Raw genomic sequence first — 18,194 nt, 5'->3', positions numbered from 1 at the left:
GAACGTCCGTTGTGTAGTGCAGAGCGCCTTATTGCTCGCGACATTAACGCGACCTCGTTCCAACGATCAAATGGAGCGCTGAAAAAATATCGTCCATTCCGTGTGTTTCTTCTGTGTTTTCCAATCGCTCCGCGTAAATACGAAATTTCGTGTAATTGCTTTTGTCACTGCGTGGATTAAACGATTATACACAGGCGCTTTTTCGCTAAAAGAGATTTCTGTTGAATTTCATTATCAGCATTTGGATTAAAATCAAAGTTCCAAATTGATTTCGCCCCCAGCAATATAGAGAATTATACTTTGCCCCAAAATTCTTTATGCACTGGAAATTAAATATGTACCAAACACGCTTTAACGTTTCATCCGATTATTCCTACAATTATCATTAATTTCGCGACAGCGTAATATTTTGATTTTCAATGAAGACGGGCACGGTACTTTCTCAATAACAATTTTCCCAAATCGTCGCTGAATTCGCTCTAAAATGTCAGAATTACCTTTGTTATTTTTGAAAATAGAACGTCCATTAACGCAGGATCTACTTAACGTTTATTTATGTATCCATTAAGCATAACCTTCAAAAATGTTTCAAATCGAGTACTGTCTGCTCCAGCCGTAGCTTTACAATACGTTTTTCCCACTGTATTATCCCTGTATATTTTGCAATTTGCGACGTCGTAAACTCGGTTAAAAGCATTAAAATTATCGCGACTATTATTATTCGATAAAATATGGCTTCCATTACGGTGATTATCGAACGTTTTGTTTACACATCCTTCAGGCTCCTCCGTTCGAGACTGCCTAAAATAAGTATACGTTCATTCCGCAATAACTTTGCAACATCAACAGGAGCAAAGTAGGAGAAAGGGTAGGAGAAGGGAGAGGAAAAGTGGTGGGGGTGAGAAGATCAGCGTTGAAATTTCGAGCACAAAGAGGTTGAGAAGGACCGTTGCGACGACGCGGTGCTAGGAAATCGCCTGGTAAAGACAACAAATCGCGAAAGGGGGCACTGTTTATTCTAAAAAGTCTAGCATCGAAAGCTGAGGGGAGTCCCAACGGCTATCAAACAGTTTCAACCCTGTCGAGAGTGCGCCGTCTGCTGTGCGGGAAGGATCGTGGGAGGAGGAGGGGGAGGGGGATGAGAGGAAGGTTGCAGAGAGTCGTTGGAAGAATGAAGAAGGAAGGAAGAGAGAGCGCCGAAGAACGGTCGGGCGAGGGATGTAAAGGAGTAAAAGAAGAAAAGGCAGATGAGAGGTGGAGGAGAGAAATTTACTAGCGGCCGAGAAGCAGCTTGATAAATGCGTGTTCGTGTGTCTAGGAACCAGTTTGGTGTTTACCTAGTAAGTAGTGTTGTCAGTCAGCTGGTTTGTTGCATCTTCGCCGAGTCAGCCGCCTGTGGCATTGAATGTGCCGTGCCGAGCTCATTGGAATGCCTGGATGCGAGCGTGTGTACACCACGCTTTTCTCCCGAGTCTGTCCGTGCGTGTCTACCTACGTTGGTGTGGTAGACGAGCGAGTGGTGGGGATAGAGAGACTTGTGTGCGAGTGTTGGTGGGTAACGGCTGAGACGTTTCGAGTGGGGAGCGTCCCGCTCTCGCAGCGTCTCCCGTGTATGAAGATGGAAGGGAATGTGTCGGTGGTGGGGAGAGGAGCGACGGAGTGAGTGAGAGATAGAGAGAGAGAGAGAGAGAGAGAGGGGAATAGGTAGGAGAATAGCCCTGAAGCTCCGTGGGTGGGGGAAAGTGGTGGGGGCAGCCGCACGCTGGCAGTCATGCAGCAGCAGCAGGGTGCGTGACCGTCGTCGCAAGTAGGAATACGGATTTGCTCCGACGGTCGGACGGTCAGTTGCTCTTCGACTCTCCAAGGGGAATGTCGTCGACCTGAGCTTTGTACTTTAACACTCCGTTTTTCTCTCTCTCTTTCTCTCTCTGTCTCCCTCTCTGTTTCTTTCTCCAACCCTCAATTCCCGTTTTCTCACAGCGATCGAAACCCAACGGATTGCGCTGTTCACGCGATTAAGAGACAAAGTCGTGAGAAAAGTTTGTGGTGGTTATGAGCCGTCGACGTTACAGTTGCAAGGCAGGATTAAGCGAGAGGTGTTGTCGGAGTAATAAAGAGGTTTCCGAGTGGTGCTACGCGTCGTCGTCGTCGTCGTCGTCGTCGTCGCAGTGATTGAGAATCGACGACGCGCGAGTTTCGCCAGTTGGATAATCGTGATTTTTTATGAAAGTGCGCGCGTTTGACGTTGTGGCGTGACTATGAGTGCGTGACGATAGAAGGAAACGGGGGAAGCGAGTCTGAGAGAAGCGGGAAGTTTCGGGTTGGTCCAGCCGATGAGGATGGCCAGGATGGATGGATACCAGCGTTGCTTGATGGTGTTGGTGTTGTCGTGGTGGTGGTGCTCCTGCTGTTGGAGCTCTGTCCTGAGGGTGGACGGGCGTAGCATCACCAGCTTGGAGGCGCCGAGAGGATGCGAGTGGCGCAGGGAACCCCGAGCCGAGGACGACGGGGAGGGAGAGAGGGACACGCTGGCATGCAGACTGCGAACGATCGCAAACGCACCGGGCTTAATTGGCAATTTATCCGCCATTCAAGTCGACTCGATAACCTCGCTTAGCCTCGAGTGCAGCGACGTGCTGTTCTTCGAGAGCCAATTGGAGGGACCTCACGGCTTTCTCAGTCCATTGCCACGACTAGAAAAACTGCGCATCGACTATTGCAAGATCCGCTACCTACCGGCCGGGGTATTCTCGGCTGGTCACAATCTCCGCAGTTTATCCCTGAGGACGCACAACGGGGACTGGTCGGCGATGACTCTCGATTTGAACCGAGACGCTTTTCGCGGTCTGACCAATCTTCAGCGTCTCGATCTGGCCGACAACAATCTTTGGAGCCTACCGCCAGAATTACTTTGTCCCATGCAGGCTCTCACTAGCCTCAACCTCACGCGCAACAAGTTACAAGATATGGTGTCGCTTGGTTTCTCCGAGTGGGTAGAGTCCTGCACGCCGAATCTGCAGATTCTCGATCTGAGCAGCAACGACCTTAGCGCCCTTCCTGATCGCACATTTGCCGGCCTCGGGAGCCTTGGTGTCCTGAAGCTTCAGGAGAACACCATAGCTGCCGTTGGTGATCACGCGCTGGCTGGTCTTACGTCCCTGAGGTCGCTCAATATGTCCAGCAACAGACTGGTCGCTCTACCGCCGGAACTCTTCGCCAGGACGAAGGAACTCAGGGAACTAATCCTCAGCAACAATTCCCTGTCCGTCCTGGCGCCGGGGCTGCTCGACGCTCTGGTCGAGTTGCAGTCGCTAGATCTGAATAGCAACGAGCTGACGAGTCGTTGGGTGAATCGTGATACGTTCTCTCGGTTGGTTCGTCTAGTCATACTGGATCTGTCGTTCAACGGTCTCACAAGAATCGACGCCCACGTATTCAAGGGTCTGTACAGTCTTCAGGTGTTGAAACTCGAGCATAACAGCATCGAGACTCTGATAGACGGTTGCTTCGCATCCTTGACGAATCTACACTCTTTGACCCTGTCGCACAACAAAATCGCCAGGTTCGAGCCGGGACACACGATCGGTCTCGGTGGCTTGAGCCAACTCTTCCTCGACAGCAACAGGATACACGCGTTGCCCCGTCACGTTCTGGCCAATCTCACGGATCTGCAAGATCTATCCGTGAGCGGTAACGCCCTAACGGACATACCTTCCGCGGTTCGCCTCCTGAGGACCCTGAAGACTCTCGATCTTGGGAACAATCGCATATCCAGGATCGACAACGAGTCCTTCGCTGGCTTGGACGAGCTCTATGGGCTCCGGCTGGTGGACAACAAGCTGGAGAACGTATCGCGCGAGGCGTTCTCCTCCTTGCCGGCCCTGCAGGTCCTCAACCTCGCCAACAATTTTATCCGTCACGTGGAACAAAGCGCATTCGCCAGCAATCCTCTGCTACGAGCGATAAGGCTTGACGGGAATCAGCTAACCGAGATCCGTGGTGCCTTCACCAGCCTCTCCAGCCTCGTCTGGCTCAATGTCTCCGACAATAAGTTACTGTGGTTCGACTACAGCCATCTACCGTCAAATATCGAGTGGCTGGACATTCACGCCAATCAGATAAGCGAGCTCGGCAATTATTACACGGTGCGCAACAGCATACGCATAAAGATGCTGGACGCCAGCTACAACCTGATCTCCGAGATCTCGGACGCCAATGTTCCGGACAGCGTGGAGACTCTCTTTCTGAACAATAATAAGATACGGACCGTGGCTGCTGGTACGTTCCTGCAGAAGCTTAATCTTACCAAGGTGGTTCTCTACGGGAACGAGATGAAGAATCTCGACGTCACCGCTCTGAGCATACAGACGGTTCCAGAGGATCGTGAATTACCAGCTTTCTACATCGGCGATAATCCAATCGTGTGCGATTGCTCCATGGAATGGCTGCCCAGGATCAACGAATTGGCCAGATCGCGCCAGCATCCCAGAGTCATGGATCTGGATTCCGTTAGCTGCGAGATGGTTCACGCAAGGGCTACACCAAGGAGACCTCTCTTGTCCCTGAAATCCAAGGATTTCCTCTGCAAATACGAGGCACACTGCTTCGCTCTCTGCCACTGCTGCGACTTCGATGCCTGCGACTGCGAGATGACCTGTCCGGATAATTGTTCTTGCTATCACGACCACAGCTGGTCGAGCAACGTGGTCGATTGTTCGAACGCCGGTTACAAGCACGTGCCGGAGCGTATACCCATGGACGCTACCGAGATTTATCTGGACGGGAACGAGCTCGGCGACCTTGGCAGTCACGTATTTATCGGAAAGCGCAGGCTCGAGGTTCTATTCCTGAACAACAGTGGTATCGCGGCTATTCACAATCGCACCTTTAACGGTGCCAACTCTCTGCGGGTGCTTCATCTGGAGGACAATGCGCTTCGGGAGCTCAGAGGTTTCGAATTCGACCAATTAGAACACATGAACGAGCTTTACCTTGATCACAATGCCATTGCCACCGTAGGCAATACGACCTTTAAGAAGATGAAGAATTTGGAGGTGCTTCGCCTGGACAGTAATAGGATCGTGGATTTCCGACCTTGGGAAGCTTTGCCCAGCGTTGGGGACGGTACGAGGGTGGCCCTCGAGGGAAATGCATGGAGTTGCGAGTGCGTGAACGCCGCCAGGTTGAGAGCCTGGCTCCTGGAGCATCGTGGCGATCCCGAGAAGATGTACTGTCGGGACGGGGTGGAGACTTTGGCCCAGGCGATGAAACGATGCGGCGATCCATCGACCGAGGCTGTTAGCAGGGGCATCCAGGAGATTCCCCTGCTGGGCGGTAATTTCGTGCCTCTCCTAGCTGGGGCTCTAGTCGCCATAATCGCCGTTTGTCTTTTCGTCGCCCTGGCCTTTGCGTTCCGACAGGACGTGCGGCTCTGGGCACACGCTCGTTACGGCCTACGACTCGGCAAAATGGCGACGCCACCCGACGAGGAGAGGGACCGTCTCTACGACGGCTACGTCATCTACAGCGAGCGAGACGAGGACTTCGTGTCGAGGTTCCTCGCGGCCGAATTGGAACAGTCCGGGCTGGCTCTTTGCCTTCATTGGCGGGATCTACCACCGGCCAGGCCTCAGGAGGCGGTACCACCTGCGGCTGCAGCTGCCAGGAGAATCGTCATCATCTTCTCGCCGGTGTTCATGGCGAACGAGTGGCAGCACGCCGAGTTCAGGACTGCCCTGAGGAACGCCCTGGAGAGCATCAGGCCGAGCTCGAGGAAACGAAGAGTGGTGGTACTGCTGGCGACCGAAACACCTGCCAGAGATCCGGAGCTTCAGCTGCTTCTGCAGACCTGTACCGTCGTCGTCTGGGGCGAGAAGAGATTCTGGGAGAAGCTGAGGTTCGCCATGCCGGATTCCGTTGACAAGAGGCGAGACAGCAAAAAGGTCAATGACCGCAATCGAACGCCAGCTCGTTACACGGTCGCGCCGTCTTCCGCCGTTGACGTTTGGACCAAGCCTAATGGAGTTTTGGTCGCTCCGGTGCACGCACCTACGCCCACGCCCACGCAGTCGACCTATGTCAGCTCGGCGTCCAGCAGAACCGAGGACGAGGATAGTGGTGCCGAGCACCAACACCAACACGCGCACCCGCATCAACTTCAACACAATCATCTACAGCTCCAGCACGGCGGTTACAGTGCCCTTCACGTTGGTAATGCCCGACCGGCGAGTTTGTCCTCCAGGGGTAGTCATCTTTACAGCACCATTCCAGAACCTCCCGTACCCACGGCGCCTCCTGGAGAGGTATTGCCGATACCGAGTAATCCGCGCACTTATTTCGTTTAGTACACAGCTATACATAAATATACATAGAACGATATATAAATATTGAACAAAAACTCGAAATCTTGTATAGTTTAACGCTAGTGCGGCTCTATCGGGTACGTTAAGTAGTCTCGATGCCTTGAAAATGGCTTTCATGCTTTGGTGCTACCAAATTCCGATTGGAAGAGACGTATGAATGGGGAGAATCGATATTAGAACGTCTCTTTCGATATTTGTCGAGTCGCCAGAAACGAACGTCTTCGTGATAGCTCTCGGGTACAACTCGCTCTTTCTCTTCTTCTTACTGTCTTTCCCATGCTTTCCGATGCATTCAAGGACGCAGCACCTGAGAACTATCGAAAATGTAAGACTGGGTTCTGCAGTTTGGTGCTACCAAATGAATGTTCCTTAAGTACACAAGTGTCTTTGTGGGGGAAGATGCAGGGTCGTAACTTTGGAGACCGAAGCTGGCGGATTCGAAACGAGTGCTCCTATCTCTGGATAATACGTTGTGCATCACTTTGCTTAAAGTGAGAAGTGTTGTGAGAATTTCTGATTAGAATGGGTGTGACGTGCGCTTTTTTTATACGTGAAAATTTGTGCTTAAAGAATTTGGTATCACCAAACAGCCTTCGTTGTAAATCGTCGATGTGAAGTTTTAGGTCTTAGGTCGATATACTACTATAATACTGTACAGTTTTTCTCCTCAAAAATCGACCAATAGTAGTCGAGAGTCTATTCGCTCTTCCAGTAGGATCGAAATGAAAAAATGATGATTTATGGAGTCGGTCGGACTCTGCACGAAGAAAATAATTTTCTACTATCTTGATCATGACGCAACACAAATAACTTATTTTGAGAAGGAAAGCTCTTATTTTACTATTCTCTCTCGAATCAGATTAATATATTTGTACGTTTTTCCTCGTGCAGACGGTTGTCCCCGGGATCTTAAGATTTGCAAATTAATCGCTGCAAACGCAATTAACAAAGACTACCTGTTCCAATTGTTCTCGTCAAGATTAGAAATTTGACGCTTTGTATTACGTACACGGTATAATCGATTCAACGTCTTTGGTCTCTCTGCGTTTCTCGTATTGGTACAATTTTTCGTTGAACGCCTAATATATAAATATATAAATAGCGAATACTTTGTTACGAGATTTGTAATTTCGTTCCTCGTTGTAAATGAAGTCGTAACTATTTTGTAAGTAACAAATCTGTATGTATACCGAGTAATATTTATTTCCACTGCGACTGAAGTGTATATATATATAGAGAGAGATCGTCGTTTTCCATGAGGAATAATATAATATATGATTAAAATTAATTGGACACCGACGAAAGACTTCTATATTATTATAAACAAACGGTGGTACATAAACGAGAGATACACACTGCCCAGATCGATACTTTAATACTTTTTACTATTGTAAAGTGTAAAATTTTAGTTGGCCAAGTACATGAAAAAAAAAGAAGAAAAATGCGAAAAGAAAGGCTCCGTTCTTCCGGAAGGATATACACACATCTAAGACACACACGAGAACGATTCTCTTCTGGTTCCGATACGAATTCCGAATGTGTCCAGAAGGGTTTGTCATCGTCGTCGCGAGAATTCGGACATTAAGCTGGATAAATCGTGCACCTTAGCTCTTTTTCCTGTCCTCATTCGTTCGTCAATTTGTGATTTGCAATAACAGATCTAGTTACTATATAAAAGAACACGTACACCTCGTGAGACTTCGTTCCTACGATTAACGGCCCGACCAAGAGATTTGGCGGTCGTACAACGCTTATTAGTTTATAAGAGAACTCTCTGTAAATAATGTATCTAATTTTGTAAATATTCACGCACACTTTCGAGCATGCGAGGCCGGCGCTGTAGCTTACTGGCAATTCGGATACGTATTGATTATTAATCGCACTAGGAATGTAACACTCACTGTACTGTAATGTATTGTTGTAAATACGCTCATCGAATCACGCATTGTATCGACAGTCTGTTACATGACTATTAAATTAATTGCCACTTTACGTTTCAGCAAAGGATCATGAGAATAAACACGTTTGTTTTATAAACCAACAATTCTCTTGCGTATACTTTAATGCAACGTGTCGTACCCCGCCCGCCCACTCACTCCGCAAGCTCCTTCTTCTTCAACGTCCATTGGAAAAACTCGAGATTATGGCGTTTGGTGGTTGCTTCAGCAACGGTTCTCCCTTTAAAAACGTCCTCTCGTTCGAGCTAGATAGGGAAAAGCTTAGTTACTTAGCGACAGTAACCGTAGCAATTTCTTCTTGGGGATTTCAGTTTAAAGGACATTTTACAAGTATATAGAGAATAAAATTGTATTAAGTTGGCCGTGCGGAGTCATTCTCCGCTCTGCGCTTGCTTTCTTATCTATTGGGATTTCGGGAAAGGGCTCTGGATGTTTCTCGCTTTACAGGTACTTCAGGCTGCTGCAGTCACGTATAGTACGCCGGCCAAACGAGATCCGAAGGCATAAGTTACGATTTGACCGTAGATGGCAAGGCCAATTGGCCTTAAAAGGATGCTCGGCCCGCAGAGAGGCCATCCCACCTTTTCCAAACTAATAGTTTTCACATGGGGCAAAATTGAGAGGTGCCAAGCCCCGAACACTGCAACAAAATAAACGCAAAGTGTGGGAGATTTCGAAATGGATATCGAGATGGACTCTTCTGCAGGATATACCACGTCCCTTTCGGTTCCACAGCGGATATATCGAAACGAACGTTCGATAAATCTGATTGCATTGTAGTTTTATCATCCCAAATGGATTTTCAAGTTACACGTTCCTGTATAATTATCGATCAAAGAGATAGAGTCCGTCTATATATTGAAAAATAGTCTACGTGAAATCTCTCGGTATATGTACGTGCGTTGATCGGCCAGTGTTGAGCTATCATCGTGGTTTTCCTAATCAAATATACCGGTGCATCCGTTGGCTGGAACAACAATTTCGATCGGTGAGAAAGATATTAGATGAAATTTGCTTACCGAAAGTGGAACGAATTACGTTTGAAGCTATGATTGAAAAGTACGGTTCGCTATTCTCGTAAAGTAATAGTTTTATCCGGAACGAGGTCGAATATAGCCAGCAGTGAAATGCTGAGAAAACGAGACAGGCTACCGTGGATGTATAAACGTATTAACAACGGAGAAAATACGATACAATACTCATTATACTATATTATACGTATAACGTGTATAACGTACTGTGATCCTATCGTAATGCGTCTCCATCAAAAAGACACGAGGACGCATTAATAATTATACGCCTCTATTTTTACCATTCGCGAATCTCTCTGAAATCCAGTCCTCGCGTGTTAACATCATTTTTGCCATGAATGATGAAGAGTGTCGCCATAGGGAGAGAGAAGGAAAATCCTACAATTGGCCTGAACTCGTTGATTCATTGAAAGAATTTAAATTGATAAGATCGGATTATAAACGCGTTGGTAGAAAAATGTAGGATTCTCGTAAAACTTACAGCTGTGCTATACCTATACACAGGGTGTACCATACTGCACCAGAGCACGGACGTAAAAACTCTCTTATCTCAGAAACTCTAACGGATATCAATTTTTTGCTTAAGACGTCTCGCAATGCAAATAGGTCAGGGCTTCCGAAGGGTTATGCGAAAAAAATTGATATCTCTTATTGTTACGGAGATAAGTGAGTTCTTGTACATCCGTGCTCTGCCTCGACTTCGGTTGGTCCAACTTTTATACAGAGTGTCCTATTTGAATTGATAACTTCAAAATATATTTTTTCAGAGAGGTTCTTTAAAAATAAACAATATGACTTAATCTTCAAGGTCATTCGAAGGTCAATTTAATTTATTTCAATTGCATTCTTCTATTTTTATTCAATGTTCTCACGTATAGTTAACTTCGACAACTTCTTAATTAAAATATATTAAATAGGTCATTTAATTGAGGCCTTTTCCTGCAAATATTTGGATCTGAAATTGGAGGTAAAAATTAACAAGTTCACAAGTATGTGTATAAAATTCACACGTACAATTTTCGTTTACACGCACTTTGTTACAATTTCCAATAAAAATACCTCGAAAATCAATACTATAATATTAAGAGTCCTCTCGAAAGCGTAAAAAATTTAACTGGAAACATTTTTTCACAAATACAGACCTCCCTCAGAGATATTCCATCTATCTCAAACGAGACACCCTATACATCTACTCTCGCGTGGTGCAGGTCTGCAGCAGTATGGGTGAAATTTGTAAATTTCCCTCTCATTGGAGTAAAGCAGCGGGATTAATGATGTGGGTCGGTATCCAGTTACGCGAAACTAGATTATTTTGCCGAGGAGAAATGGTCGGAGGAGAGTATTCCTTGAAATATAGCTTTGCACGAACTGGAAGGAATAAGAAGGTCGAGTACGGCCGGTTGCTGCTGTGCTGCTGCTGCAGCTTCACCGTTAAAAGATCTTGAATCACCGAAGCGTATATATATAATATATATATAAAAGCATAAGATAAAACAAGCGAAATGGACCATGATTAATATACATATATATATACTTTACTATATTAACAAAGAGTGATACCATGGCGAGTGCCATTGAGACTTCTAGTCGCTTCAGGGCAAAATGGCATTTGTTATACGAGCTGGTACCATCAGCATATAAGAAGCAAATAAACCATAAAATAAATATTGAAATATCCATCAAAGCATATTCATTACTTATTCGACATTGAGTAAAGACATTAAGATATCGACGAGTATATATTTCTTTACCAATATTTTAGCTCGTTAATTGATAATCACTCGTTTTATCGATAACTCGATTAGGCTGGCTCGTTTAAGAAAAAAAAGGGGGTGAAGAATCGAGTGGGACTTGGGTGAAAGCACGATGATTGGACTATATTTGGAGGATATTCGTGACGCAAAGTAGACATACATATATATATATATATATATATATATATATATATGTCAGTGTTGGATACTTTGGTTTATCCGCTTGTAATCCAAGTCCGGTTTGGTTTTATGCGATTCCATGTTTTCTTCTCGCTTTCTCAGCCAGTGTCTCTCCTCTCTCTCCCTCTCAGTTTAGCCGACTTACGTCGTCGATCGTCTCGAAACGAGCGGCCAGTGACGCCGGTGCATCAATCAACTGTCGAAGGACGAGCCGCTAATTGCACCAGCCACAATATCTTGATCAATCGAACGCGGGGCGCTGGAATTAATTAGAACGATGACGTGCTCGCTCGCGGCTCTTCCTCCAACAGTTAAACTGGCCGTTTCGTTGTGCGCAGTCCCCCGATGCTCTATCTTAAGTGAGCAGTCTCCTTTCGGACCCTCCAACAAATAAAACATTAAGCGATGACCGCGATGAAGAGAACAAATCGTGCTTCTGCCTCTTCCTACGTGCATGTGTGTACTCGGTATTCTATGCTGCGTGTCGAGCCTTTCTCTTTTAGATTCGCTCTCTCTCTCTCTCTCTCTCTCTCTCTTTACATATAGATATATAGAGCGAGAGAGCGAGATTTCCACGGACCCATCCAAACCGGTCCGCTCATTAATTCCCTAATCGATCATTTATCCTATTCATTTTCCATCCTTAACGTTTCAATGTAGCCAAATACATATATACATATATATATATAATTCATTCGTCATACTGCTACCACACTTGACATTTTATATATAGTTTAACGACTAATTATATATATATATATAACCAGTTCTCGTACGAGTTTAATAAATTCTGCAGTTTTTATTCGGATTCTTGAATTTTTCTCACGGTGTTTAATTGAGTTTATCAGAGAATTTTAAATGTCACTGAGTGGAATAGAGTTAGGAGGGGGTAGAACATTTTTGCTTCGGTCAATTAATATTAATGGATGTTTAATAATCGTTGCATTCATGGTAATGTTGGCGTATAATTTTGGGACGAGTAATTATATTGAATAGGTGCGGACCACGGTGCTTCTAGACGCGTGTTTGATCAAATCAGTGTTCAATGGAAATTTGGCCCACTGATTGATTACTTATATCGCGACAATTACAGTCGTTTCGCTGGATCGAAACATTATTCTGCCCTGGCAGCACTAAAATATCATTTATTACCCAACCATTACCTATAGTGAATTAACGCACTTTCCGTATACACCGCGACTCGACGAACTTGCTGTTATAAAGCAACTATGTACAGGAGGGAAAAAGAAGGCAAAAATCCAGAAGCAGAAAAAAAAGAAATAAAATGCAGGCGAGAAGTGGAAAAGCCAGCATTAAATCGTGCAACCAGACTTTAGCCCGAGAAAGTACATAATGTGTAATAAAGACTTTTACACAGTGTTTATTAAATATTCATTACTAATACATTTCTCCAGGCAAAGTTGGGAGCAGAGTTATAATGAAATTTATCTGGTTTAGAGTTGAAGTACTTTTGATAACAAAGCACGAGTGTGTTTGTTCTTGAAATAAATGAACAGAAAAACCTTGCTGAATTAAAAGTTTACGATTAATCAAATTAACGAATCATCGGAATGATTCCTCCAAATTACGAGGATTAATCCGATAAATAAATAAATAGAATTTTCAGGCGAGAAGAAGAAAATGGAGGATGCATAATAGGTGGTGTTTAGTAGGTTTATCCATGTTTGGAACAGATGGGACCTGTGCTGTACAGAGAGACACACGTGTCCAAAGCATGAATGGACTATCGCAGGCTGGTAAATTAGACGGGTTGAATTTAGTGGCCTGCACGGAGCAATCGTGATACACTGCTGACTTTGCTCAACACACGCTCAAATATAATATATATATATATATATATATATATACATCACGCAAGGCGATACACACTTGTAAAGATTTGGGTATATAAACGAGAGCCGTATGTTTTCACGTCAATTGGCAATTATAACGCTGCAGGAAGTCCGCGTGTGTAGGTTTTCAACGAGTCATCGTGTGGTCGTCGCATCGACTTTGGAGAGAGTCTCTCTCTCTCTCTGTCTCTCGCGAGAGTTATCCTCGCAGTGTGCAACGTATATACGTATTAAGCGTTCATTCTGGGACCCACCTCTCGCATTCCTTATTCGGGCTGATTACGGCATATAACAGCTAGGGCCTTCACGAGCCGATTCCCCGCTTGGATGCCGGCCGACACCTCCGAATCCCGAAGAGAGACGAAAAACTGCCTCGTAATTCCTCTCGACAAAAAGGATCTTATCGGTGTATCGGTTTTTCGGAAGAATGTCGAGGCGTTAACGTGTCGTATCGCCACGAACGCCATTAATAAATTATTCCTCCGACTCTGGAGAACGCCGAGTTTCTCCATATAAATGTCTTCGAATTCAATGTGTCATGCGCCACGCATTATGGTACTCGAATATTATTATTACCCTTTTCGAGGATGATAATGCAACAGTTCACTTTCAAAAATTACAAATGATGTTTTCGGGTACTGTATATATAGCTGCTTTCCAAACCTCTCCTCTACGTTGAAGAATCGATCTATCGATCGATGGACTTTAGTATATAACGTATAAAGCAAACACACCTATTTCTGATTCATCGATGATCTATCAAATTGATCTACGGTTCACATTTTTTACTTATAAATATACCTCGATCCCCTTTGATTTACTTCAACGATGAAAAAGAGTCGTGTTTTGCTAGATCTGCTGTTCTTTTTTCATCACTACGTCACTTCCGGTTGTTATTTAATAAATTCGGAAAGACTGTTTAATTTTAGATCGTAACATTTGTCGTATGCGATGGAGTTTCTCGTGTGTACAGTGTACGTGTGATTGAAACGATTCAAACATTTATGGATCAACCACCGAACAATACGAGGTACGGTGAAAAGTACTGGTTGCTCGAATCAGGGGTGGTTTTCCAGCAGTAATAAAGCGTAATGATACTTAATTTGCAGAAAGCCATTTTATGGCGCGTAAACGTACTCCGAGCATGGAATATTAGGAGCACCGTCCGGAATCTCTTATATATATATACACAAAGGGCCGAAAGGTTTTCGGGCCGAGGGTGCACGGAAAGGGTCCCTCCGATCGGGAATATAAGCGCCTGGGACCATCGGGGGCGACGAGGACTAACGCGAAAAATCAATATTGCACATAAACAAGTAATAAATTTGAATGGTTAATGGGCACGCGCCATAACATCCTAGGAAATCTAATTAATCGAATATACTATACCCATTTCGCTGCTCGTTCGAGCGAATTGCTTGAATATACATGGCATGGAAATCTATGCCGAGCTAAAATCAAGCATAATTTATGACGTGCGATATATACTGTACGGCGCGTCGGCCCCAAAAAGCAGGAAAAGAGATTTTATAATCCCGGTGACATTCGGCTGCCATAACAGGTATCATTTTTTGCCACTCGTGCGCGTCAAGAGGTGCATAAAAATTATACGTATATAGCTGGAAATCAGGAAGTCAAATGAGCCAAGTAAAAAGGAGCACAAAGGGGAATCCCCTATAGTACGATATTAGAAAATCTGGTGAGGAAACTTTGGAGCTGGTCATTCGCAGGCAAAACAGAAATATTTCATTATTTTTTACTTGTTGTATAAATATTCTTAAATTTTTACAAGAGGATAACGAGGAATAAATAATTGTACGTTCGTTAAGAGAATTTTACAAGAAATTACATAATAATTACATGACAATTATACGGCTGGAAGTAAAAAAGTTAAATGAGCCAAGTAAAAAGGAACACAAAGGGAAATCCTCTATATGCAGGATATTAAAAAATCTAGTAAAAAACTTTAGCTTTGAACATTGGCAAAAAAAGACAAAAATTTAACAATTTCTTTACATACTGTATATAAATATTCCTCGTTCCCTAGAAAATATTACCAGTGGAAAAAATAATTTTACATTTTACCAAAATGGCAGGCAACTCTTGTAACAATTATAACGTTCGTTAAAAAAAATTACACAAAGGACCTGGTACGTATGTACTACATAGTAAGCATATACATATAAAAATTATAATACTCATAGTGCATAATCGAGAAGAGACGAGGCGTGCGTTAATAAAGATGAGTGTCGGAGCTTAATTGGCATTAGCATAAAAAAGATATCTTATTTCTGGTGTATAATATAAAGGTGCGTAAGCCGAGACTATGGCAACGTGAAACGAGCGGTGAATTTAGTTATTAAGGAGAAACGGTGCTAATAAGACTCGGGCGGTATTTAAAAAACAATCATAGCCTCATTTAAGCATATTCCAGGTACTTACTTCTTTTTAATTGCTACACATATCCTTCTATAAATATACTGGAATTTCCATAATATATACCACATATAGTATATTTATCGTTAATACCGTAAAAACAATTATGCGATTGGTGCGAAGTAAATCTATCGAATATTTTGATTTCTTACTATCAATTATGACTCGGAAAAGCAAGAATCTATCTCAATTGCTTGTAGTCCACGTTATTCCATCATCATAAATTCTCTCAAGACATTTGATAAACTTTGACTATTCATTTAAGAATGCTCCAAGTAATTATTTATTTTTAATTGCGGTAAATTATTTTTTAATAAATATATCATATAAACAATATATTTATGATAATCATAAAAAAAATATGCAATTGGTACAAAGGAAGATGAATGCAATATTTTGCCCTTTTACAACGAATTGTGACCGCGGAGAAAGCGAGAATCCTTCTCGGTGGAGTGTGGTCCAGCATATTCCGTCGTTATAGATTTTCTCGAGGTATATTATAAAGTTTGATCGTGTAACAGATTGCATAAACTGCTGTAACTAATATGAGAAATACCAAGAATGGAATATTCGATGGGGAAATTTGATTCTGTGGCGTACGATGCAGTTATGGACCCTCGGCATGGGATACACTCGGCTAAGAACATACGGTGTCTGGAAATGTCGAAGAATATAAACGCCGTGGGTAATATTTCCGCGGCAAGTTTGGTCTGACTGCAATAACAGTGTGCTGCGCGGAGGAGCCATAAGCTTCGGAAGTAAGTTTCACCGCGTACCCTCTCCTGACTCGCCGGTCTGACGAGGGCTCTTGCATATTTACCCTTCGCCCCTGTTTTGCCCTTTTCTCCCGTCTCTCTCTCTCTCTCTCTCTCTCACACACATACACTCTACGTTCAACCCTCTATCAGATAAATGGTCCGTTTTATTCAGGGCCATCCGAACATTCACCCTTGGCACCAAAGCCCCCTTTTCTCTCAACGACGATATTCAACCGATACTCACCACTACCGAACCACCTTAAGTACCTCTCTGCCAATTTAAAATTGATCGAATTTTACTCAATTTATTTTGGCTAATTAACATTCGATCATTTGATACATCGAGTAGTGTCGTTTCTTCAAGGTTAATATAATTCTTTCCTAATGTTTTTATTTTTTGTATCAATTATTTGTTAAATTTTGTTGCTTCGATGTAAATAGTTAGGGGGAAGGGATTAAATGGAAGTGTGTGCGATCGTTACATATATTTACTCGTGGAGCCCCTGCGCCCTTTAACTTCTCCTTTCTTCGTCCCTTATTATTGGCAAATGGTCCGTTTCACTCGGGACTAGTACCAGCCTCGTCGACCTGGGGCCCCATTGTCTCTCCGCGACGATATTCCAGCTAAATCCGTCAATGCTCGACCAGCTCTCGAGCACGTCTATCATTCTGCCTAGCGTGTCATTTAAGAGAAGCATTTTGCGAATTAAGCTTCGTCACCCTACCTTAAAACTATCTATCCGTGCAACGCTTGCATTTTTATAACTCCTTTCACGCGACATTCCATTGGAGAACATTTATTTTCAATCTCCTCAACTCTCTCTCTCATTCACTCTGCATAACGAAATGTTTTCTTAAATGCAAGCAGCCTTATCTCCTTTCCTGATTTACGACCAAGTGAAAATTGAACCTCGAAGAATATCTTAAACACTTTTCCCAAGATTAATACATCTCATATATAAAATTAATGGTACGCTCGAGAATAATACGTTTATTGACAAGCTATTTTGTATTATATTATAATATATCGTATTATGCACGTAGTCTATCTATATATTTCTTCTCTCTACGAGAGAAGAAAAAATAAATATGAGAAACTCTTCAATTATCATCAGCTCGAAGAAGCTCATTTTCAGTATATATATAATGTCGAGCCTTTCGAAGCTTGCATAAAACTCGTAATTTCTTCTGCTAGCTTGAAACTATCATAAATTTAGTTATTGGTTTACCGCCTCGTCCTAATTTCGAAAAAATCTTTACAATGTAATTTCGAGCAGAGCCATTATTGTTAAAAGCCCTTTAAATCAATATAGTATACAAGGATGTATTTACGAGTGGAGAAAAACAAGGGAGCAAAGGAACGAGTTTAAATTTAAATTTGCTTCGTGTAGTATATATATAGAGAGAATCCTATTTTTTGGCTGAGTTGCTGCTCGAAGTAATAAATTTGCAACTTTACGTAAACGGCATGTAAAGTGCTATCGTACGAGAGGTGTGCGCGAATGACCACAAGACGAGCACGCTGTACAGTTATGTGTAAAGGGTAATAAAGGAGAGGAGTTTCGCGAGTGTGTATGTAGCATTCGTGTGTGACTTTAATATTCTCGTCTACAAGTGGAATAGAGATAATGAGATGCGTGTTTTGTGACGTCGTTATATAATTAAGCGTCCACTCTTTTAACGCTTCCTATTACATATATATATATATATATATATATATATACATATACGTTTTGTTCTTTCATGCTACAGTGGACATTGAAATTGAGGACCATTTTGACAAAGTGTTACGAGAGTCCTTGTATACATGCGTGTAAACGTGGTGTGTCTGTACGGTTACTCGGTCCTCCAGAAACCATTTC

At 43.4% G+C, this 18,194-nt stretch overlaps 1 protein-coding gene across 1 annotated transcript; it reads left to right on the top strand.

The window, feature by feature from the left end:
- The first annotated feature begins 1,797 nt into the window (after nt 1–1,797).
- On the top strand, nt 1,798–8,391 carry LOC136775559 (toll-like receptor Tollo). The gene has a single exon (XM_066730444.1). It carries the CDS (start codon nt 2,334–2,336, stop codon nt 6,342–6,344), a length of 4,011 nt encoding a protein of 1,336 aa, XP_066586541.1. The 5' UTR covers nt 1,798–2,333; the 3' UTR covers nt 6,345–8,391.
- The last annotated feature ends 9,803 nt before the right edge of the window (nt 8,392–18,194 follow it).

Source organism: Prorops nasuta, unplaced genomic scaffold, assembly GCF_024137725.1.
Source record: "Prorops nasuta isolate Cenicafe-Biocafe unplaced genomic scaffold, Cenicafe_Pnas_1.2 PNAS00008, whole genome shotgun sequence".
In the NCBI taxonomy this organism is placed as follows: domain Eukaryota; kingdom Metazoa; phylum Arthropoda; class Insecta; order Hymenoptera; family Bethylidae; genus Prorops; species Prorops nasuta.
Note: the sequence above shows the minus strand (reverse complement) of the source record. Positions and strands in the feature narration are given on the sequence as shown.

Excerpts from the sequence above, each read along its gene's own strand:
- LOC136775559 (XM_066730444.1), top strand. The coding sequence starts at position 2,334 with ATGAGGATGGCCAGGATGGATGGATACCAGCGTTGCTTGATGGTGTTG.